The 25,538-nt window shown below is 43.8% G+C and overlaps 1 protein-coding gene across 4 annotated transcripts; it reads left to right on the forward strand.

The window, feature by feature from the left end:
• Positions 1 to 2,386: 2,386 nt before the first annotated feature.
• On the forward strand, positions 2,387 to 25,538 carry LOC139411281 (src substrate cortactin-like). 4 transcript variants are annotated; one of them, XM_071157359.1, is made up of 15 exons: positions 2,387 to 2,469; positions 4,318 to 4,401; positions 7,190 to 7,263; positions 7,554 to 7,683; positions 8,259 to 8,369; positions 8,648 to 8,702; positions 9,370 to 9,480; positions 12,073 to 12,183; positions 13,575 to 13,685; positions 21,122 to 21,177; positions 21,267 to 21,336; positions 21,450 to 21,721; positions 22,266 to 22,416; positions 23,146 to 23,214; positions 23,419 to 25,538. In XM_071157359.1, the coding sequence occupies exons 2-15, from the start codon at positions 4,318 to 4,320 to the stop codon at positions 23,553 to 23,555; spliced, it is 1,542 nt and encodes a 513-aa protein (XP_071013460.1). In that variant the 5' UTR covers positions 2,387 to 2,469; the 3' UTR covers positions 23,556 to 25,538. The 4 variants fall into 4 exon arrangements, with proteins under 4 accessions (XP_071013460.1, XP_071013462.1, XP_071013461.1 ...); XM_071157358.1 differs by having other exon boundaries at positions 2,395 to 2,524; XM_071157361.1 differs by lacking the exon at positions 9,370 to 9,480.

Below are 25,538 nucleotides of genomic sequence, written 5' to 3' on the forward strand. Positions count from 1 at the left end.
CTCTCCCTGTCCGAGTCTGTAATGGCAACACGTTTTAAGCAGATCACCATAGTGCCTGTGCCTAAGAACACTAAGGTAACCTGCCTAAATGACTACCGACCCGTAGCACTCACATCTGTAGCCATGAAGTGCTTTGAAAGACTGATCATAGCTCACATCAACACTGTTATCACAGAAACTCTAGACCCATTCCAATTTGCATACCGCCCCAACAGATCCACAGATGATGTAATCTCTATTGCACTCCACACTGCCCTTTCCCACCTGGACAAAAGGAACACCTATGTGAGAATGTTATTCATTGACTACAGCTCAGCGTTCAACACCACATGCCACATGCTAAGTATTGATAGGCTTTCACTTCTTTGACCCTCTTTCCTACTGATCAATCTTTTGGCCTCAATCCTTCTTCCCCCCTTCACATTTTCTTTAATATCATCCATGGACATAGGTATAGGGACCCCAGTGATGACTCCCTCAATCTATCATAAGCACTAGAGACATGGCTTTTAATCTTCCTGTAAAGTGGTGCGTAACTGGTGGCAGGGAAGTCAGGCGCAGGAAAGCAGAACTAGGTAGTAGCCGGAGCAGTTTAATCCAAAAACCAACGGCATAAAAATACAACAGAATATGGGTACAAAAAAACAGACGCGCACCAGTGCACAAGCACATACAACAAACAATTCCACACAAAGACGTGGGGGGAACAGAGGGTTAAATACACAACAAATAATGAGGGAAATGGAAACCAGGTGTGTAGAAAAACAAGACAAAACAAATGGAAATGAAAAGTGGATCTACGATGGCTAGAAGACCGGTGACACCGATCGCCGAACGCCACCCGAACAAGGAGAGGAAACAACTTCGGTGGAAGTCGTGACACTTCCTCCCATTAAGCTTTTCCATTTTCAGAATATTTTCTTGCTGAGCCTGGCTACCACAAAATATTAACAACCTACCATTTCCAATGAACCAAAATAATTTGACTCAACCTATCTCTTTCTCTACAGCCTTAGTTAGTTGGATAGGGTGTAAATGAGGCCCTGTTATCTCATCAAACACCATCACCACTTTCCACTCCAACACATTATTACTCTTGCTTCCTACCTTGGCTCTCTTTCTGCTTTCTGCTTTCTTCACTAGAAGCTCCACTGCTTTCTGTATCATGATCTCTCTTGTTCCTATGTCTTTCCACTACCGACCATTCCAGTCCTTGACCCTCATCCTCCCTCTCCATACCATCAGAACTGACACCCATATTGTTCACATTCCAGCACAGCTGTTGCTTCACCAAATTTTTCATCCATTGACTCCATTTCATCCCCACTACTCACCGCCATTTCCGGCTCCCCCTTCTACCTTTGACGTTGACCGTCTCCATACTCCTCCCTACTAACTCAACAAGCCAAGTTGGTCGGGTCTCTCCCCCTTCCACCATCTCCCTCGAAGGAGTGTTTTCCCTTCCCCGCTGAGTGCTTATGGTTAATGTGAAAGAGGCTTCAGGGATTTTACAGCAGAGTTATAACAAGGAATCCTTTCGATGAATGCTCTGTCCTCACAGGCCCCTGAGTCTGTCTATGGATGTGATTTGAACTGTGACTGAAGGAGTGGGATGGTTTTGGATTGATATATATACATATATATATATATATATATATATATATATATATATATATATATATATATATATATTTTATGATTGAATACTTCAAAATGGAGATTGCCTCAATGACACTGCCCATGCTGCTATAATGGCATAGATATTAATGCCGTGTTCAAAACAACGGTGAACTCTGAGAAAGAGGTCAAATCATGATGTCAGTGATCTTCAGGTCAGAGCTCTAGAAAGAGGCCAGAGTTTCCGATTTGGAACTCTGAGCTGAATGACTGTCAAATAAATTTTTCCCAGATAGAGATCGTTTTTACCGAGTTCCCAGTTGTTTTGAACGCACTGAAGTCTGAGATTTCTGAGTTCCGAGCTCCCAGTTGTTTTGAACTCTGCAAAATAAGAGTATAAGAGTGTATATATATATATATATATATATATATATATATATATATATATATATATATATATATACATCACTACATGTATATTTTCTCTGAAGAAAGGTAAAATAACATTAAAGTTAAAAAATAAAAATCACAATAATTAATTTCTAGAGTTAAAGTACCTCAAAATAAAATAGAGGCCAGGTGTTTCAGTTGTACAAAGCTATGACAGAGTTGTAAGAATGCAGTGTTTTTTGTTTTTGTTTTTGTTATTGACCAATTCAAGAGATTTGATAAAATATTGGATTTCAAGTAAAAATGTATTTCATTTTGGGACAACATTTTCGGCAAAATTGAGTCCTCTGTCTAGCTCTATGAGAACTGCGTCACTCCCCAAGCAGGAAGTGGGATATTGGGAGAGCCGGAAGAGAGCTCGCCAAAAGGAATATTCCATCACACCCCGAGGACTGTCAAGAGGTGCATTATTTTCACATCTCAAATATATTTTTGACAGCAGGGAATTTTCATAAAAGTAAGTCATTGAGGTAAAAATATAAATTTTTCTAACTACTTCGCGCTCGAGCGCTTTGCAGGATGAAATGCAGGATGAATTTTAAAAAAAAACAGTTCGAGCTTGACTAGTGCCTGTGGCTAAATCATTTTCGAAACAAGGCAGAACTAGCTAACTGGAACAGGAAATACTATTACTATTTTATGTTTAGTAGCTAGAATCTAGCTACGCTTGTTATTCATTTGTGTCATTTTCGAATAGAAATATCTCGTTCCCTGTACCGTCTTTTCTGATCCCACTTAAACCACTGCAAATTGAAATATGTCGCAAGGTTTGGTAAAGATCAACAATCAAGCAAATGCTAATAATGTAGGTACTTTACAAGCTATGTCCATGTTATTTGTTTGTTATCTCTCACATGTGCCTTTGACAAAGCAGCACATTTTAATGGCTGTTGCTGCTGCATTGTCCATGTACAGTGGCCCAGTCCAGCTACAGAACGCGGAAATACTAGTTAACTACATTGTGAGTGCACAGCTGCCTGATTATTTTTTTTTGTCCTTCTCTTTCTTCTAGCTAACCAATTGTCTTGCATTTGTATCATGGACGTAGATTTTCGAACTAAACGCCCAATCTACAGTCATGGCCAAAAGTTTTGAGAATGACACAAATATTAATTTCCACTCAGTTTGCTGCTTCAGTGTCTAGCTATGTTTTGTTAGATGTTACTATGGAATACTGAAGTATAATTACAAGCATTTCATACGTGTCAAAGGCTTTTATTGACAATTACATGAAGTTGATTTAATGAGTCAATATTTTCAGTGTTGACCCTTCATTTTCAAGACCTCTGCAATCCGCCCTGGCATGCTGTCAATTAACTTCTGGGCCACATCTTGACTGATGGCAGCCCATTCTTGCATAATCAATGCTTGGAGTTTGTCAGAATTTGTGCGGTTTTGTTTGTCCACCTGCCTCTTGAGGATTGACCACAAGTTCTCAATGAGATTAAGGTCTGGGGAGTTTCCAGACTGATGGTAGCGCTCACCTTGTCTTCTCCAGACAAGCTTTTTTCCGGATGCCCCAAACAATCGGAAAGGGGGGTTCATCAGAGAAAATGACTTTACCCCAGTCCTCAGTAGTCCAATCCCTGTACCTTTTGCAGAATATCAGTCTGTCCCTGATGCTTTTCCTGGAGAGAAGTGTCTTCTTTGCTGCCCTACTTGACACCAGGCCATCCTCCAAAAGTTTTCGCCTCACTGTGTGTGCAGATGCACTCACACCTGCCTGCTGCCATTCCTGAGCGAGCTCTGTGTTGGTGGTGCCCCGATCCCGCCGCTGAATCAACTTTAGGAGACGGTCCTGGCGCTTGCTGGACTTTCTTGGGCGCCCTGAAGCCTTCTTCACAACAATTGAACCGCTCTCCTTGAACTTCTTGATGATCACAGATGCCAGTCTTGTGCTGAGTTAGGTCTTAAAAGTGGCCCTTCTCGCTGAGACTTGGGTGCTGGATATTGGCCAAAGGCAACCCCCAAAAAAGCCCCATCCCAGCATTTGAAAAACTTCTTACTGGTTGATGATTATTATTAGTGTTTTCAATTGTCTGCTGATGTTTTAGGACCTGAAACCCATCTGAATGTCATATCAAATTCATAGGAAGATTAGAATATTGATCTACCAACACAATGTTAGAAACTAACAGCTCACAGGAAAGTTGGGCCGATCATTTCCGGCTGTCACATTATCGGACATAAGTAGCTAAGTGTGTGTATGTTTGAGCGTGTGAGCCAGTATAACCAGTGTATTCTCCCCAGATGTGGAAGGCAGCAGCAGGTCAGTCCGTCACCGTGGCAGTGGATGACGGAGGTGACGACTGGGAGACAGACCCAGACTTTGAGGTAAATCAACCGTGGTAATGAAGTCCGATTTCAGTCCAGAGCAGCGGATGTTTTTCACCTGTTTTTGCTATTTCATTTTATTAACACCTCACCATCTCCTCTCCTTACCCCGTGCCCACTAAATCTCTTTCTTTGACTATTCCTCTTCCTCTCCATATTCCTCTGCCTCCCCTCTTTCCCCATTATACCTTACTCTTTCCCTCCCTCTTTCCTCTCCGCTGACCCCTTGCTCCTTGTCGGAAAAGCTTTCGGAAAAGCTGACCACGACTCCATTTTGTTGATCCCTGCCTACAGACAGAAACTAAAACAAGAGGCTCCCACGCTGAGGTCTGTCCAACGCTGGTCCGACCAAGCTGACTCCACACTCCAAGACTGCTTCCATCACGTGGACTGGGAGATGTTTCGTATTGCGTCAGATAACAACATTGACGAATACGCTGATTCGGTGTGCGAGTTCATTAGAACGTGCGTTGAAGATGTCGTTCCCATAGCAACGATTAAAACATTCCCTAACCAGAAACCGTGGATTGATGGCAGCATTCGTGTGAAACTGAAAGCGCGAACCACTGCTTTTAATCAGGGCAAGGTGTCTGGTAACATGACCGAATACAAACAGTGCAGCTATTCCCTCCGCAAGGCTATCAAACAAGCTAAGCGCCAGTACAGAGACAAAGTAGAATCTCAATTCAACGGCTCAGACACAAGAGGCATGTGGCAGGGTCTACAGTCAATCACGGACTACAGGAAGAAACCCAGCCCAGTCACGGACCAGGATGTCTTGCTCCCAGGCAGACTAAATAACTTTTTTGCCCGCTTTGAGGACAATACAGTGCCACTGACACGGCCTGCAACGAAAACATGCGGTCTCTCCTTCACTGCAGCCGAGGTGAGTAAGACATTTAAACGTGTTAACCCTCGCAAGGCTGCAGGCCCAGATGGCATCCCCAGCCGCGCCCTCAGAGCATGCGCAGACCAGCTGGCCGGTGTGTTTACGGACATATTCAATCAATCCCTATACCAGTCTGCTGTTCCCACATGCTTCAAGAGGGCCACCATTGTTCCTGTTCCCAAGAAAGCTAAGGTAACTGAGCTAAATGACTACCGCCCCGTAGCACTCACATCCGTCATCATGAAGTGCTTTGAGAGACTAGTCAAGGACCATATCACCTCCACCCTACCTGACACCCTAGACCCACTCCAATTTGCTTACCGCCCAAATAGGTCCACAGACGATGCAATCTCAACCACACTGCACACTGCCCTAACCCATCTGGACAAGAGGAATACCTATGTGAGAATGCTGTTCATCGACTACAGCTCGGCATTCAACACCATAGTACCCTCCAAGCTCGTCATCAAGCTCGAGACCCTGGGTCTCGACCCCGCCCTGTGCAACTGGGTACTGGACTTCCTGACGGGCCGCCCCCAGGTGGTGAGGGTAGGCAACAACATCTCCTCCCCGCTGATCCTCAACACTGGGGCCCCACAAGGTTGCGTTCTGAGCCCTCTCCTGTACTCCCTGTTCACCCACGACTGCGTGGCCACGCACGCCTCCAACTCAATCATCAAGTTTGCGGACGACACAACAGTGGTAGGCTTGATTACCAACAACGATGAGACGGCCTACAGGGAGGAGGTGAGGGCCCTCGGAGTGTGGTGTCAGGAAAACAACCTCACACTCAACGTCAACAAAACTAAGGAGATGATTGTGGACTTCAGGAAACAGCAGAGGGAACACCCCCCTATCCACATCGATGGAACAGTAGTGGAGAGGGTAGCAAGTTTTAAGTTCCTCGGCATACACATCACAGACAAACTGAATTGGTCCACTCACACAGACAGCATTGTGAAGAAGGCGCAGCAGCGCCTCTTCAACCTCAGGAGGCTGAAGAAATTCGGCTTGTCACCAAAAGCACTCACAAACTTCTACAGATGCACAATCGAGAGCATCCTGGCGGGCTGTATCACCGCCTGGTATGGCAACTGCACCGCCCTCAACCGTAAGGCTCTCCAGAGGGTAGTGAGGTCTGCACAACGCATCACCGGGGGCAAACTACCTGCCCTCCAGGACACCTACACCACCCGATGTCACAGGAAGGCCATAAAGATCATCAAGGACATCAACCACCCGAGCCACTGCCTGTTCACCCCGCTATCATCCAGAAGGCGAGGTCAGTACAGGTGCATCAAAGCTGGGACCGAGAGACTGAAAAACAGCTTCTATCTCAAGGCCATCAGACTGTTAAACAGCCACCACTAACATTGAGTGGCTGCTGCCAACACACTGACACTGACTCAACTCCAGCCACTTTAATAATGGGAATTGATGGGAAATGATGTAAATATATCACTAGCCACTTTAAACAATGCTACCTTATATAAATGTTACTTACCCTACATTATTCATCTCATACGCATACGTATATACTGTACTCTATATCATCGACGGTATCCTTATGTAATACATGTATCACTAGCCACTTTATACTATACTATGCCACTTTGTTTACATACTCATCTCATTTGTACATACTGTACCCGATACCATCTACTGTATCTTGCCTATGCTGCTCTGTACCATCACTCATTCATATATCCTTATGTACATATTCTTTATCCCCTTACACTGTGTACAAGACAGTAGTTTTGGAATTGTTAGTTAGATTACTTGTTATTACTGCATTGTCGGAACTAGAAGCACAAGCATTTCGCTACACTCGCATTAACATCTGCTAACCATGTGTATGTGACAAATAAAATTTGATTTGATTTGTTTCCTTGCCAACAGAATGACGTTTCAGAGAAGGAACAGCGTTGGGGGGCCAAGACTGTGGAAGGCTCCGGTCACCAGGAACACATTAAGTGAGTACTACTGCTGCCTTCATCATTCTTATCATCAACAACAGTTTTCATAATCAGCGTCAGTACCATTTCAAACATGATCATTTCAACTGCATTGTAATCATGATCTTCACATTGTCTACCTGTCGATGATTATACGTCTTTGGTCATTTCATTATTCAGTTAACTTTAAAAAAAAGTTGTACATTTTTTTTTAGGATGGTCAGTGAACCACAGTGGAGCCCACAGTCATTCTTACCCCATTATTTCTCTCCTTCCTCCCCATCTTTTCCCTCCTACCCCCTCTCCAGTATCCACAAGCTGCGTGAGAACGTGTCGTCCGAGCACAGTGACCTTAGGCAGAAGGAGCAGGCCGCCATGCCCAAAGCCTCGGACGGCTATGGGGGCAAGTTTGGGGTGCAGCAGGACCGCATGGACAAGGTGAATGGTGACCATAGTAATAGAATTACTAGAATGGAAAATGCCCCTCAGACCACAGCAATTTGATTCAATTTTTATTTTGGAATGGAATTCATTTAACCTGATTGGCATAATATTGGCAATTGCATTTGTCTCCTACTGATATGTTAACTTTTACACACAAACACACACACAGAAATGTTGCCGTGCGTTGACTGTGATTTGTGGCAAAAGCAGCTGAGCTAATCATTGCTGTTTGAGTCTTGTTGTTATCCACAATGCTTTAGCCCTCTATCGCTCTCTCTCTCTGTTTATGTGCACTGCTTTACTGTTTGTGTGTGTGTGTAACGTGTGAACAGGGTGTGACTGTGAGCAGGCACGGGGCCATTTGACCCCCCCCCTCTCTCTCACTCTGCCTGCACACTGGTCAGTGTGTTGTGAATGTTATGACCCATCACTGTTTACCCCACTCTGTGTCTGTGTGTGACTCAGCTGTCAACACCTGATCAAACCACTGCATACCCAGCAGTCAGCCTCCCACTGTTTGCATTTATTCACCCCTCTCTCCCTGTCCATCTCTCTGTCTCTCTCTCAAGTCTGCTGTGGGCCATGAGTACCAGAGTAAGCTGTCCAAGCACTGCTCTCAGACAGACACATCCAAAGGCTTCGGGGGGAAGTTTGGAGTGCAGGACGACCGCGTTGACAAGGTACGCTCATCACAGGTCACATTGGGCTCTCATGGTCAGGTCACATGGTCAGGAAAAACTCCTTACCCTACTCATGAACACACAGCGATTTTAGGTCCGAATGCTAACTTAACAATAATAGAATTTGTGTTAGTGCCCATCTCTCAAGTTATGTCATTTAGATGAGAATTCTTGAATAGCATGAAAATATACTGGATGATGGTGCTGAGAAATGCTGCATTCTCCTTTGACTGGTTACCTTGTTAACTTCAACATGGAGATCTCCTCTCCCTTTTCAGTCCGCCGTTGGGTTTGACTATGCTGGGAAGACTGAGAAACACGCGTCGCAGAAAGGTGATTTTTACACGGTCTGTTAAAACGGACAAACAACACAAGTTGAACAGTTCAATGTTTTCTAAGATCAGCTCACGATCCTTAGTCCCCACAAGTCCTAACTGTAGGGTGTAAAAGGCCAAACTGACCTGAGCATTCTGAATACAACCTAGTTGTTTACACTTCACATAGTTCAGAACTGTGTGCTCTGTAAGCCATCTGGATGTAATAGTATCTGGCCCAGCCAGACCTTTATGGTATAAGGATGGGTGTGAGTGGCATCCGTGTGAGTGAGTATGCTCTTGGCTCTCAGTGCTCCCCACTCCAGCTGCACTCCTGTGATTCCATGCTGTGACCACTATTGTTCCTCACCACACTTTAGTTGATAGCGCTATGTGCTCAATTCCAAATGAACCCCTAGCTCCTACTGCCTAAGGCACTTGATCTAAAATGACTACATAAGTGTAAGCAAGATGACAACAGCTCCACCTTGCCCTCGGATAGGCTTTACCCATATGGCTCACACCTATTCTATTAAACACTCTGATTCTGAATTTTACACCAGACCTACTGTAGTGCCTAGATGGTATGGGCTAGGGGTTGATTTTGGATTGAGCATTCATCACTGCAGCCACCACTCCCTGCTTCTTTCTTGACCTTTGACCCCTCCCCCTGCTTTGATGTGCAGACTACTCCACAGGGTTTGGGGGTAAATATGGGGTGCAGGCAGACCGCGTGGACAAGACTGCAATGGGCTTTGAATACCAGGGCAAAACGGAGAAACACGACTCTCAGAAAGGTTTGTGTAGCGAGTAATACACACACCATTTGTGCATGGACACACCCACACATAACTTTCGCCGTTTTGTGCACGAATGTAAGTTCCAGAAAGGTTTGTGAAGCATAAAATGAGTGCACACACACACTGAGGGCAAAGCAGGGAAATACAGTCTGTCCTGGTGTCTTGCACACATATCCACACACACACTGTTTATAAAGGCAAAACCTGCCACAGAGGATGTATCATTGCCTTGCTGTACCCCCCTACCCACGCAAACACCCGCCCACGCTCTGTGTGTTTGTATGCAGGTCAAGGCCAGGCATGTTGATGACTGAGCTTCTTTTTTTTTTTACTCATTGGTTACATTATTTTACAGCAGTGGTCAGCAAAAATGACTATATTAAGTGTCAAATAAAGGAACAGGGTTGACCGGGAACAGGGTTGAAGCTTGTTATGTGCAACAGGGTTGACGTGACTATTGGATGTTTAGTGTTTCGTTAAAAAAAATGAATAGTTTCACCATATTAAAACGAGAGTTCTGTTCAAGTAATGGCGTTAAAATCTTAAAATGAGGGACAGGCGTACAGTACCAGTCAAAAGTTTGGACACACCTACTCATTCCAGGGTTTTTCTTATTTTTTACTATTTTCTACATTGTGGAATAATACATCAAAACTATTAAATAACACACATGGAATCATGTAGTAAGCAAATCCAAATATAATTTCAAATTTGAGATTATTAAAAGTAGCCACCGTTTGCCTTGACAGCTTTGCACACTCTTGGCATTCTTTCAACCAGCTTCATGAGGAATGCTTTTCCAACATTCTTGAAGGAGTTCTCACATGCTGAGCACTTGATGGCTGCTTTTCCTTCACTCTGCGGTCCAACTCATCCTAAACCATCTCAATTGGGTTGAGGTCGGGTGATTGTGGAGGCCAGGTCATCTGATGCAGCACTCCATCACTTTCCTTCTTGGTTAAATAGCCCTTACACAGCCTGGATGTGTGTTTTGGGTCATTGTCCTGTTGAAAAACAAATGATAGTCCCACTAAGCGCAAACCAGATGGGATGGTGTATCACTGCAGAATGCTTTGGTAGCAATGCTGGTTATGTGTGCCTTTTGAATTCTAAATAAATCAGACAGTGTCACCAGCAAAGCACCATCACACCACCTCCTCCATGCTTCACGGTGGGAATCACACATGTGGAGGTCATCCGTTCACCTACTCTCGAGTCTTACAAAGACACGGCGGTTGGAACCACAAATCTCAAATTTGGACTCCTCAGACCAAAGGACCAATTTCCACCGGTCTAATGTCCATTACTCGTGTTTCTTGGCCCAATCAAGTCTCTTCTTTTTGGTGTTCTTTAGTAGTGGTTTCTTTGCAGCAATTCGACCATGAAGACCTGGTTCAGGCAGTCTCCCCTGAACAGTTGATGTGTCTGTTACTTGAACTCTGAAGCATTTATTTGGGCTGCAATTTCTGAGGCTGGTAACTCTAATGAACTTATCCTCTGCAACAGAGCTAACTCTGGGTCTTCCTTTCCTGTGGTGGTCCTCATGAGAGCCAGTTTCATCATAGCGCTTGATGGTTTTTGCGACTGCGCTTGAGGAAACCTTCCAAGTTCTTTGAAGAATCTCAAATATGAAATGTTTTTTGATTTGTTTAACACTATTTTAGGTTAGTACATGATTCCATATGTGTTATTTCATAGATTTGATGTCTTCACTATTATTATACAATGTAGAAAATAAGGAAAAGCCCTGGAATGATTAGGTGTATCCAAACTTTTGACTGGTACTGTACATCAATGACTAATCACATGAAATAAATAATCTTCAGAAATGACTTTGTCAAAGCAACAAAATGACGAGGACTTTACAGTGATGGTGAAACTTTGGTACATTTTTATTTTATTTGAAGTGGGTTTAAATCTTCCTAGAAGTGACAGGGTTGACGGTGGGACATATCAAAAGGCTGAATTTGGCGCTTTAGCAAGCCTTTATTCGTATATAAAAATGTATTAATTGAAGCCTTTATTAATATTAAATATTATTTAAATATCCATGTGGTCTATTTTAAAGGGCACTTCATTTAATATAACATGCTTTTAAAATTCAATATTTGTGCACAATTTCTACTTAAACGGCACTTATTTTGTGGGAAAACCTGACAGGATGTGCAGGCTTTAGTTTCCGGCCCATTTCTGACACAACTAATTCGGCTTAAGGTTTTGATGATATGTTGTTTGGTGCTGGGCTGGAACAAATACCTGCACATCCTGTAGTTCTCCACAACCAGGGTTGAAGCCCACTGGTTTACAGTGTTGCAGTGTTCTTGCTAAATATTAGGCTGCCAAATTCATGGCATTGTTGTGCTTTAGCTTGATCAGCTGCTGTGCAGTTCCAGCTAAACATGGTTTTTGGACTGTATGTCAGTGACTAACACTTGCCTATGTATATAGGATATAGAATGTGTATCCAGATGATACCTTGACTGAACTCTGGATTGTCTGCCTTTGGGGCAAGCCCAACAAACAAAAAAATCCCCCCAAATGATTAACTATATCTGCTTTTTTTCCAAACATTTTCCTGGGTATCACCAGATTACACCAAAGGTTTTGGCGGGAAATTCGGAGTGGAGACGGACAAGGTGGACAAGAGCGCCTTGGGCTTTGAGTACCAGGGCAAAACAGAGAAGCACGAGTCTCAGAAAGGTGTGTCCCCCTTTGTCTAGCATATACTAGGCTTGGGCGGTATCCAGATTGTCATACCTTTTGCCATATCAGGATATTCAGTAATACCAGCACTGAACAGAAGGAGCACTGTTTTCAAACGCAACTGCTACTCTGTATTCTGAAAGGTTAGAAATGCTAACAAGTACATGTAAAATCCCACAGAGAAGGCTAACTAAATGCTAACAAGCACATTGTGAACTTTGACCTAAACTATACAAGTAACAAAAAAATGCTACTCACAGTTTGCTGCACCCACAAACCAAATATTGGACAGCAAGGCTCTTGATCCAAGAGGTGATTCTCTGCTGTTACCAAGTGACTGCTTGATTTTGGAGGAAGTTAGCCAAATAGCTAAATTATCACATTCAATGCACAACTGCAGAGCATTTAGCACATTTATACAGTTAACTTAATAGTTATAACATTTCTAGCTGGCAAACATTTAGTTAGGAATTCCTCACTGTAAATAAATCACCTGGAGCATGCTGCACAACAGTGAGTGCCTCAACAAGGCTCTGATCTTGTTCTGTGCTTGTAAACAAACACCACGTGACTTCAGGACTACTGGTAAGCTTCATAATGAAAAGTGATGTGACAGGTGAAATGAAGAAAGAAATGTATTTATAAAGCCCTTTTTACATCAGCCGACGTCAAAGTGATCTTTATCTCCTTGCTTATTGCACAAGTTGACCACAGGTATTAAAGTAGCTACAAATGTTCATATTTATTAAAACATAGATTCAATGACATTGAAAAACCATCCTGTGGCTTTTTCCAAATACCCCAGTACACAGTATGCATGGTGTACCCCCCGAAGCCTTAAGCGCACACACATTCCCCCCCTATTGTGCCTGTGTAACAAGTGGGTTGAGGCAAGACAGTGTGGGGTCGTAGATATCTGACAAGTATGTACTACACCCCCTTCAGCTCTGATCAGACTTGTTTCTCTCTCTCCTACAGTGCCCCAAATATCATAGTAGCTAAATAGTTCTGCTTGTAGGATCTTGTTTTCAAGCTCTCCCAAAGGCCTGGAAACATGTTGCCTTATCATTAGCTTTTCCTCCCTGGTTACACAATCCCAGGCTGAGGGTATCAGCTGGTATCAGAGGGAGGGAAAGGTGACCTTCCATTGTTACCTATACTGCACCAAGGCAGTGTTTACAGCCCAGGTGTTGGTCACACAATGGTTGAGATGGTGGCTCTGGGACACATGTCAGAGGGCCTACGGTAGCCATTTTGTAGTGTAGATTTGTATCAAGTATGTTATCCGGTATTGTACTGCATGCCAATCAGCCATTGGAATTGTCCAATTTGGGCCTACCTACTTTGCGCTTTAGTATAAATGCTAATATTCTCTGTGCCCCTGAAAGATTACGTGAAGGGCTTTGGTGGCAAGTTTGGTGTGCAGACGGACAGACAGGACAAGTCAGCCGTGGGATGGGACCACCAGGAGAAACTGCAGCTCCACGAGTCGCAGAAAGGTACCTGTGTTTGGTTTGACATGCATTTTATTCCACCTAGCCTTAGTAGCAGGAAAACGCACACAGGAATTGTGTACACATCCTAACCCACCCAACACTCACTTTTTACAAATGTGGTCATTTTGTGGTTTTACTATTGAGTCAATGAGGTTAAAGTACTTCCTTTGTTTGGTGGCATGGCATCTGCCACAGGTTTATAATAGAGGAAGTGAGAACAGATAGAGCTAGATGTAAGGAGGACTGATCAGTCTAGTGCTCAGGCTGGATTTACTGGATGTGCATAGCACCTTGGTTCTTTTGGTTTAAGTTGTTGATAAAGTTTTTCATTTGCTGTGTGTGTTATGTACTGTAATTCTGTATGTGTGTGTGTGCTTTTATTTAATGTTTGTAGTAACGCAGTATCGCTATGTGTGTGCGCATACGTCTTTGTGTGTTAGGCCTGAGTGCGGCAGGACCCGTGTAAATTTTCTATAGGATTAAGGTCAGGGCTTTGTGATGGCCACTCCAATACCTTGACTTTGTTGTCCTTAAGCCATTTTAAGCCACAGCTTTGGAATTATGCTTGGGGATGTTGTCCATTTGGAAGACCTATTTGCGACCAAGCTTTAACTTCCTGTCTGATATCGTGAGATGTTGTTTCAATATATCCACATCATTTTCCTTTCCTCATGATGCCATCTATTTTGTGAAGTGCCCCAGTCCCTCCTGCAGCAAAGCACCCCCACAACATGACAATGGTCATTATGGCCAAATAGTTCACTTTTTGTTTCATTAGACCAGAGGATCAGATAACTCAGATAGCTGATGCTTAAAGTTAGTGATGGAGATATGAGTCTCCAGCTTCAGTGATTTTTTGCAATTCGTTCCAGTCATTGGCAGCAGAGAACTGGAAGGAATGAAGTCGAGGATCGGTAGGATAGTCAGTTTTATGAGGGTATGTTTGGCAGCGTGAGTGAAGTGGGCTTTGTTGCAAAATAGGAAGCCGACTCTAGATTTAATTTTGGATTGGAGATGTTTAATATGAGTCTGGAAGGAGAGTTTACAGTCTAGCCAGACACCTAGAATATGTGGACAAATACAAATACTTAAGTCAGAACCGTCCAGAGTAGTGATGCTGGTCGGGCGGGCGGGTGCGGGCAGCGATCGGTTGAATAGCATGCATTTAGTTTTACCTGCGTTTTAAGTAGAGGTCGACCGATTATTGGAGGACCAAAAAAGCCGATACCGATTAATCGGCCCATTTAAAAAAAAAATAAAAAAATAATACAGTTTTTTTTTAAATAAATAATCTTTATTTATTTGTAATAATGACAATTACAACAATACTGAATGAAATCTTATTTTAACTAAATATAATACATAAATAAAATCAATTAAATAAAAAAAAGTCAAGTAAATAAAGAAACGTGTTCAATTTGGTTTAAATAATGCAAAAACTAATTGGAAGAAAGCTAATGTTTCAGTTCCTTACTCAGAACATGAGAACATATGGTGGTTCCTTTTTTTTTTTTTGTATTTTTGTTTAAATTTTACCCCTTTTTCTCCCCAATTTCGTGGTATCCAATTGTTGTAGTATCTTGTCTCATCGCTACAATTCCCGTACGGGCTCCGGAGAGACGAAGGTTGAAAGTCATGCGTCCTCCGATACACAACCCAACCAAGCCGCACTGCTTCTTAACACAGCGCGCATCCAACCCGGAAGCCAGCCGCACCAATGCGCCGGAGGAAACACCGTGCACCTTGGTTAGCGCACACTGCGCCCAGCCCGCCACAGGAGTAGCTGGTGCGCGATGAGACAAGGACACCCCTACCGACCAAGCCCTCCCTAACCCGGGCGACGCTAGGCCAATTGTGCGTCGCCCCACGGACCTCCCGGTCGCGGCCGGTTAGGACAGAGCCTGGGCGCGAACCCAGAGACTCTGATGGCACAGCTGGCGCTGCAGAACCCTTAACCACTGCGCCACCCAGGAGGCCTGGTGGTTCCTTTTAACATGAGTCTTCAATATTCCCAGGTAAGAAGTTTTTTAGGTTGTAGTTATTATAGGAATTATAGGACTATTTCCCTCTACCATTTGTATTTCATTAACCTTTGACTATTGGATGTTCTTATAGGCACTTTAGTATTGCCAGTGTATCTACAACCCACACAAGTGGCTCAGGTAGTGCAGCTCATCCAGGATGGCACATCAATGTGATATGTGGCAAGAAGGTTTGCTGTGTCTGTCAGCGTAGTGTCCAGAGCATGCTACCAGGAGACAGGCCAGTACATCAGGAGACGTGGAGGAGGCCGTAGGAGCAGCAGGACCGCTACCTCCACCTTTGTGCAAGGAGGAGCACTGCCAGAGCCCTGCAAAATGACCTCCAGCAGGCCACAAATGTGCATGTGTCTGCTCAAACGGTCAGAAACAGACTCCATGAGGGTGGTATGAGGGCCCGACGTCCACAGGTGGGGGTTGTGCTTACAGCCCAACACCGTGCAGGACGTTTGGCATTTGCCAGAGAACACCAAGATTGGCAAATTCGCCACTGGCGCCCTGTGCTCTTCACCGATGAAAGCAGGTTTACACTGAGCCCATGTGACAGTCTGGAGACGCTGTGGAGAACGTTCTGCTGCCTGCAACATCCTCCAGCATGACCGGTTTGGCGGTGGGTCAGTAATGGTGTGTGGTGGCATTTCTTTGGGGGGCCTCACAGCCCTCCATGTGCTCGCCAGAGGTAGCCTGACTGCCATTAGGTACCGAGATGAGATCCTCAGACCCCTTGTGAGACCAAATGCTGGTGCGGTTGGCCCTGGGTTCCTCCCTGGGTTCCTCCTAATGGTCTAGCAAGACAATGCTAGACCTTATGTGGCTGGAGTGTGTCAGGAGTTCCTGCAAGAGGAAGGCATTGATGCTATGGACCGCCCATTCCCCAGACCTGAATCCAATTGAGCACGTCTGGGACATCATGTCTCGCTCAATCCACCAATGCCACGTTGCACCACAGACTGTCCAGGAGTTGGCGGATGCTTTAGTCCAGGTCTGGGAGGACATCCCTCAGGAGACCATCCGCCACCTCATCAGGAGCATGCCCAGGTGTTGTAGGGAAGTCATACAGGCACGTGGAGGCCACACACACTACTGAGCCTCATTTTGACTTGTTTTAAGGACATTACATCAAAGTTGGATCAGCCTGTAGTATGGTTTTCCACTTTAATTTTGAGTGTGACTCCAAATCCAGACCTCCATGGGTTGATAAATTTGATTTCCATTGATCATTTTTGTGTGATTTTGTTGTCAGCACATTCAACTATGTAAAGAAAAAAGTATTTAATAAGAATATTTCATTCATTCAGATCTAGGATGTGTTATTTTAGTGTTCCCTTTATTTCTTTTGAGCAGTGTATAGTGTGTGTGGGTGTGTGTGTGTATATGTAACTGTGTGTAAATATGTTTGTATATTGTTTCAGACTATAAGTGTGGGTTCGGAGGGCAGTATGGGGTAGAGGTGGAGAAGCAAGACCAATGTGCCCTGGGTTATGAGCACAAGGAGAGGCTGGCCAAGTTTACTCTCCTCCCTTTTGCCCTAGCACTGTTTTGGAATGTCTAAAGCGCCTTTGCCCTTTACTCATCCTAGTCCCCCTTCAAAACATCACCCCTACTGTACAAACCTACCCCCAGGCCCGGACGATATTGACAAAATCGAAATGAATCACCAATTGCAATAATATACAGTACCAGTTTGGACCTATTCATTCCAGGATTTTTCTTAATTTTTTGCTATTTTCTACATTGTAGAATATCATCAAAACTATGAAATGACACACATGGAATCATGTAGTAACCAAAAACTGTTAAACAAATCAAAATATATTTTATATTTGAGATTCTTCAAAGTAGCCACCCTTTGCCCTTAACAGCTTTGCACACTCTTGGCACTCTCCAGCTTCATGAGGTAGTCACCTGGAATGCATTTCAATTTACAGGTGCTAAGTTAATTTGTGGATTTTTTTTCCTTAATGCTTTTGAGCCAATCAGTTGTGTTCTGACATGGTAGGGGTGACATACAGAAGAGGGCCCTATTTGGTAAAAGACCAAGTCCATATTATGGCAAGAATAGCTCAAATGAGCAAAGAGAAATGACAGTCCATTACTTTAAGACATGAAGGTCAGTCAATGCGCAACATTTCAAGAACTTTGAACATTTCTTCAAGTGCAGTCGCAAAAACCATCAAGCGCTTTGAAACTGGCTCTCATAAGGACCGCCACAGGAAAGGAAGACCGAGAGTTACCACTGCTGCAGAGGATAAGTTCATTAGAGTTACCAATCTCCGGAATGGCAGCCCAAATAAATGCTTCAGAGTTCAAGTAACAGACACATCTCAATATCAACTGTTCAGAGGAGACTGCGTGAATCAGGCCTTCATGGTCGAATTGCTGCAAAGAAACCACTACTAAAGGACACCAATAATGAGAAGAGACTTGCTTGTGCCATGAAACACGAGCAAAGGGCATTATACCGGGGGAAATCTGTCCTTTGGTCTGATTAGTCCAAACTTGAGATTTTTGGTTCCAACCGCCGTGTCTTTCAAATCAAATTTATTTGTCACATACACATGGTTAGCAGATGTTAATGCGAGTGTAGCGAAATGCTTGTGCTTCTAGTTCCGACAATGCTGTAATAACCAACGAGTAATCTAACTAACAATTCCAAAACTACTACCTTATACACACAAGTGTAAAGGGATAAAGAATATGTACAAAAGATATATGAATGAGTGATGGTACAGAGCGGCATAGGCAAGATGCAGTAGATGGTATCAAGTACAGTATATATATATTGAGTACAGTGTAAACAAAGCGACATAGTTTAAAGTGGCTAGTGATACATGTATTACATAAAGATGCAGTAGATGATATAGAGTACAGTATATACATATACATATGAGATGAATAATGTAGGGTATGTAAACATTATACAGGGAGTACAGGAGAGGGCTCAGAACGCACCCTTGTGGGGCCCCAGTGTTGAGGATCAGCGGGATGGAAATGTTATTACCTACACTCACCACCTGGGCCCGTCAGGAAGTCCAGTACCCAGTTGCACAGGGCGGGGTTTGGAGGGTACTATGGTGATCTCTATATGTGGTTCCCACCGTGAAGCATGGAGGTGTGGGGGTGCTTTGCTGGTGACAGTGTTTGTGATTTATTTCGAATTCAAGGCATTCTGCAGCGATATGCCATCCCATCTGGTTTGTGCTAAGTGGGACTATTTGTTTTTCAGCAGGACAATGACCCAACACACCTCCAAGCTGTGTAAGGGCCATTTGACCAAGAAAGAGAGTGATGGAGTGCTGCATCAGATGATCTGGCCTCCACAATCGCCTGACCTCAACCCAATTGAGATGGTTTGGGATGAGTTGGACCGTGAAGGAAGGAAAATCAGCCAACAAGTGCTCAGCGTATGCGGGAACTCCTTCATAAGCATTTCGCTACACACGTGGTTAGCAGATGTTATTGCGAGTATGTGACCAATAACATTTTGATTTGATGTCTGTAGGAAAAGCATTCCTCATGAAGTTGGTTGAGAGAATGCGAAGTGTGAAAAGCTGTTTTTTTTTTCTCCATAGTTTTGACGTCTTCACTATTATTTTACTATGTAGAAAATTGTAAAAATTAAGAAAAACCCTTGAATGATTGTCAACTTTTTTCACTGGTACTGTACATAGACAGACAGGCAGACATACATATGCACATAAATACGTATACACATGCATAGTTAAACACACACTACTTGACCTAAAGTATGAGGACACCTTCTTGTCGAATATCAATTTTCCAAAATCATGGTCATTAATATGGAGTTGGTCCCCCCATTTGCTGCTATATCAGCCTCTACACTTCTGGGAAGGCTTTCCACAATATGTTGGAACATTGCTGCTAGGATTTGCTTATATTTTGCCACAAGCATTTGTTAGGTCGGGCACTGATGTTGGGTGATTAGGCCTAGTTTGCATTCGGCATTCCAGTTCACCCCAAACATTTTCAATGGGGTTGAGGTCAGGGCTCTGTGCAGGCCAGTCAAGTTCTTCCACACCGATCTCGACAAACGATTTCTGAATGGACCTTGTTTTGTGCACGGGGGCATTGTCATGCTGGAACGGCCATGGACCTTCCCCAAATTGTTGCTGCCAAGTTGAAGCACAGAATTATCTAGAATGTAATTTGTATGCTGTACCGTTAAGATTTGCCTTCACTGGAACCAAGGGGCCTAGCCTGAACCATGAAAAACAGCCCCAGACCATTATTCCTCCTCTACCAAATGTTACATTTGGCACTATGCGTTGGGGCATGTAGCGTTCTCCTGGCATCCGCCAAAACCCAGATTCATCTGTCGGATTGCCAGATGGTGAAGCGTGATTCATCTCTCCAGAGAACGTGTTTCCACTGATCCAAAATCCAATGACGCCGAACTTTACACCACTCCAGCCGACAGTAGGCATTGCGTATGGTGATTTTAGGCTTGTGTGGGCTGCTCGCCAATGAAAACCCATTTCATGAAGCTCCAGATGAACAGTTCCTATGCTGACGTTTCTCCCAGAGGCAGTTTGGAACTCTGAAGTGAGTGTTGCAGCTGAGGACAGACGATTTTTATGTACTATGCGCTGCAGCACTCGGCGGTCCCGTTCTGTGAGCTCGTGTGGCCTACCACTTTGCGGCTGAGCTGTTGTTGCTCCTAGATGTTTCAACTTCACAATAACAGCACTTACAGTTGACCGGGGCAGCTCTAGTAGGGCAGAAATGTTACAAACTGACTTGTTGGGAAGGTGTCATCCTATGAATTCGCCACGTTGAAAGTCACTGAGCTCTTCAGTAAGGCCATTCTGTGGACAATATTTGTATATGGAGATTGCATGACTGTGTGCTTGATTTTATACAGTTGTCAGCAATAAGTGTGGCTGAAATAGCTGAATCAACTAATTTGAAGGGTTGTCCACATACTCTTGTCTGTCTATAGATAGAACACATACTTGTAGGATCCTAGGATATAATTAGTATTATAAATGCATATAAATACATTCCTTTTGGACATTCCTATTGTATGGTAACATTTCTGAATAGGGGTTATGTTAACATAAACCCAAGTAGGCAACAATGGCTACAGATTTTGGCAGAAGAGAGAGGTAGTGTGAATATTGTGGAATACTGACAACTGGCAAACACTATCCGTGCACTGTTTTGCGATACCAACAAATACACAATGTATTGCCCAGCCCTACCCTTCCTCCATTCTAAGCTTTTTTTTCATTTTATTTGATCCCCTTTTCACAGGTTTACTTTATCCCTTTCTTAATTTTAAGCGATGCCCCCCCCAAAAAAAAATCACTTTACACGTGAACTATCACTTGAACCTGTGAATAAAAGGCATACTAACTATTTATTCTCCGCTGTTTACAGACTACTCCCAAGGGTTTGGAGGAAAGTTTGGCATCCAGAAGGACAGAATGGATAAGGTACGTTGTCTCTATACCTAATATCTGAAGACTGGGGATTTCTTATCTATTGTGTGTAGTTACTCTCCTCCCTCTCGTTTGAATGGCAGAGTGCAGGTAACTTTGAGGATGTGGAGAAACCAAGACCTGCCTACCAGAGGACCAAGCCTGTGGAAACTGGTAAGTAAACACAAAATCAGCATGTGTGATATGTTTGTCAAGATCATTGCAGAATATGAACTTGAACCACTGGTTTGAATATGATCTGCCCTCCCTGTGTCATCCCTCCCTAGCCGGCAGCAGCACGGGCAGCATCAAGGCCCGCTTCGAGAACATCGCCAAGCAGAATGAGGATGAGGACAAGAAGCGGGCGGAGGGGGAGAGAACCCGCCGCCAGGCCAAAGAGAAGCAGGAGCAAGACGAGGCGCGGCGCAAGATAGAGGAGACAGCCAAGGCCAAGCCTGCCTCCCCGGCTTCTGAGACCATCCCCACCATTAGCCCTACCCCTCCTGCCCAGCAAGCCTCACCTTCGTGTGTACCTGCAGCCGCCGACCCAGTTTACCAGGTGAATGACAACCGTTTCCACCAATCACTGCACTGCCACAAATGCCTGTTTGCTTAACATGCCAACATGCGCATCACTTTTTTGTTAGGAGTTATTTTGCTGAATAAAATATGGATGAGTACATCCTTCAAAAATGGACGACTCAGTCCTTCTTGAAGTGAAGTGACATTGGCGTGAACAAGGATGGTCTGACTTATTCCAATGCTGCAGTCCTCTTCTCGCATTTACTTTGTGACTTTGACTTTCCTTCCTTCCTTGCCATGCTTTCTGTGATATTTTCATAGAGGAAGAAAAATAAGGTAAAGTCCCAAAAATGAATAGTTAATTAACTTCTTAAGGTATAGGGGGCAGCATTTTCACTTTTGGATAAATAGCGTGCCCAATTTCAACTTCCTGCATATTATTAGTAGATTTGGATAGAAAACACTGAAGTTTCTAAAACGGTTTGAATCATGTCTGTGAGTATTGACCCAGGGTTTTTGAATTGACCCAGGGGTTAAGAGCTGTTATCTGACTGTGTGTCTCCCTCTGATGGCTGTGTCAGAAATCTGGTGTGTACGAGGATCCTGCAGCAGCGGAGAATGGGGAAGATCTGTACGAGGCGGAGCCCATCTCCCGGCCCTCTGCCGAGCAGACGTATGAGGAGCCTCCCGCCCAGGAGGAGGGACTCTTCCAGAGTCCTGACGAGACAGGAGGTGAGCGAATGAGAGTGAACGAGAGGGGAGGAGTAGCACATGCCATATGCTGAGTTACTGTGAACTCCATTTCTAACTTGGCTTTCTCGTAAAAAAAACATGTCCCCTCCTCCTTCATTGTACTGGTTTGAAAGAACTGACCAGGTAAAAGCCAGCCTAATGATGAGCTTCTACCTTGCTGTTTTCACCTGTCAAGCCATTGGGAGAATCTCGATTGGATTCGCTCAGTTCCTTGCGTCCTCTCCTCGATTACCTTTGACCTGAGGAGGGGAAGAGAGGAAACGTGGAAACAAATGCATGACATAACTCTCCTACAGCAGCGCGTATTCAGGCAAATTATATTTACAGAGGAATCCCAAAATATGCATAAGGTAGTAAAAACAGGAGAGCTAGTGCCTGACATTTTATTGACAAAAAGATTACTGGAGTATTTTTTTATGGTGTGCATACGTTCATCCTACGTGAAAACAACAGATGATTCAAAGAGGGTGTGGCGGATTACAACACTTTCCCCGCTAGGATTCACTTAAGTATCCTCGGGTGGAAAAGGCCATCAAGGAGAGGCGCATACTCCTCTGTTCAACTATTATTAATGAATTGACACTCCTACATATGGCGACCACTTATCGGTTTCCGGGTCACGAGGGAGAGGAGGACGGAGGAGTCAAGGAGAGGACCGAATTTTTCCCAATTGACAATCTCCCCTTATGTTTTGTCTTTTCCCTGCAGACGCCCAGACATATGAGTACGGTGAGGACTTGGGGTTAACCGCAGTGGCCCTGTATGACTACCAAGCAGGTGAGTGGAAGCAAGCCCTCTATTGTCTATACTTTGATCATCACACCTATCAAAGCCCTAATTTTTTTAATCAATATCTCATAATTACCCCAAAAATACAATAATTCGGACGCATTCATGATATACACAAACCATTTTGACATTCTTTATAATATGAGGGCAATGGAATGTAAAGTCAACTGATATGGAATGTCTGCCTTCCAGCTGGTGATGACGAGATCTCTTTCGACCCTGATGACATCATCACTAACATTGAGATGATTGACGAGGGCTGGTGGAGGGGTGTGTGCCGGGGTGCCTACGGCCTCTTCCCAGCCAATTACGTTGAGGTTCGGCAATGAGCCCGCCCACTACACCAAACAGTCTCTCTCCCCATCCCATCCATCTCTTCTGATTCCTCTCTTTTTCTCGCGCTCTCTCATTCTGTTGATCACGGTGCTTCTTTCAAGTGTGCTCGACATTCTCAGGTCTTTCAGCTGTCCCTGTCTTTCTTCCTTTCTCTCGCTCCTCTCCTTGGGAGGAGGCTTCAGCCTAATAAAGGACTCAGAATAAAAGAAGATTCACGGACAAACACTCACCCTGGCTCTGCTACGCAATCGAGAGAGATCAAGAGAGTGAGCGGGTGAGCCCTGTTATGACAGAAAGGCCTTTCATGGTAAAGCAAGTCATCAGAAAAACACTACTCCCATTTTATAATGGCTAGTTATATTCTTGGTTTTCTATAAGATGCCAGACACTCTTGCTGCTTTGCCCCACTTGCACCAGTTAGTTCATTTACTTTAACTTAAAATGTTCCCTCTTTGACATGTATTCAAACTTCCACGGTATCGATTGAGACCTGGCTGCTACAGTATCACTCGCAGTATAGATATTAACATCACCAAAGATGGAGATCACAGAGGTGACGTAGAAATTAACCCCGTGCTTTGTGTACATATAGTGACGTTGTGGTCCTCTTTTTTTTTTAAGAAGGCTTAAAGTAACTTTTAGACCAAGTTTGGAACTAGCATGATAACATAACACTGGAAATGTATTATGTTTAGATTTTTTTTTTTAAATGCCACTTCCAGAAGTGGTTTGACGTTGATTGGTGTGCTAGCACTTTGATTCAGTTTGGTAATAGTGCAGACCAATTGACTGGTGTGTAACTCAATTGGCGTAGCTGGTTCGGAGAGAACTCTGAGCCGCGGGGATTTCTCTCTCTTTGGAACACTTGTTTGCTTTAGTCAGCGGAGATCAGATAACACGAAGAAACCCAATAGGGATGTTTTTGAGGATGTGTTGTTGAAAATCGCAAGTTTGCTTAGGCTTACCCACATTTTTGGTGTAACGCCTGCGTTCGCTTAATCAAGGGGCGAATATGATCACCATAGATGTTGTGAACCTCTGCTGCGTCTCGTCTCCTCCTTTTCTCATTGTCACGAAAGAAGACTCCAGAAAGCAGTAGAAGAAAATAAATAATGGAGATGTCTGTCTTTTTAATCACTCGCCCATAGTCCTGTGGTAGATCATGTCAGATAGGATGCTGAAAGTAAACGATGTACAGAAAGATGTTTTTATGATGCTCTGAGAAATATATATTGAGTCGAAAAAATAATTTGTTTTTCAAACCCCTGCCCCCGCTGCGTGTTCGATGTAGACCAGACCTGTATATTTTGTCACAGGCGTGATGTCACGCTGCCTGTGACGGGAGTCTGTCACGTGTTCTATGTCATGTCTGTAGCGTGTTCATGTACTGTATGTGGAACTTGGTATATTATGATGTCTGGGGCCACATTGACATCCGTATCATGACCGACATGCACTGTTGACTGAGTGATATTCATCTATAGGTGGCTATAAGTACTAAAATAATACTCTTAACAATATTGGGCTATAAGGGGGATTTTGACTGTGATTGTTTCTAAAACGCAGAGTGATTATTTTAACCGATGACAATCTCACCCCAACGTCACGGTGATCTAATGCAATAGTGTAGCTTCAGTAGGTGTGTGGGTGAGTGGGGATGGGGTCTCATCAAATAAATTCTTTGGGGTTTTATAATAATAAAGTGACCTTTTTATATTTGTTTCTTTTTAGCTGTACTTCTGCTTGCTCAAGTCACCACATTACCTGCTTGTTCTTTTTTGTTGTAAGTAAATAGTTTAAATAAACAATGTATGGATAGTATTTTGGTTACTTCGCTTCGTCTTTACATCTGCTATCTACATCCTGAAATGAACAGCTTCTGTATAACACATCCTCAACCTTATGAAGGTGCGTAATGGGCTTTGCAGGCATGGTTCCCTTGCGCGCGCTGAATAAATGTAATTCAACCACTGAAA

The sequence above is a fragment of the Oncorhynchus clarkii genome, chromosome 6 (assembly GCF_045791955.1).
Source record: "Oncorhynchus clarkii lewisi isolate Uvic-CL-2024 chromosome 6, UVic_Ocla_1.0, whole genome shotgun sequence".
Classification (NCBI taxonomy): domain Eukaryota; kingdom Metazoa; phylum Chordata; class Actinopteri; order Salmoniformes; family Salmonidae; genus Oncorhynchus; species Oncorhynchus clarkii.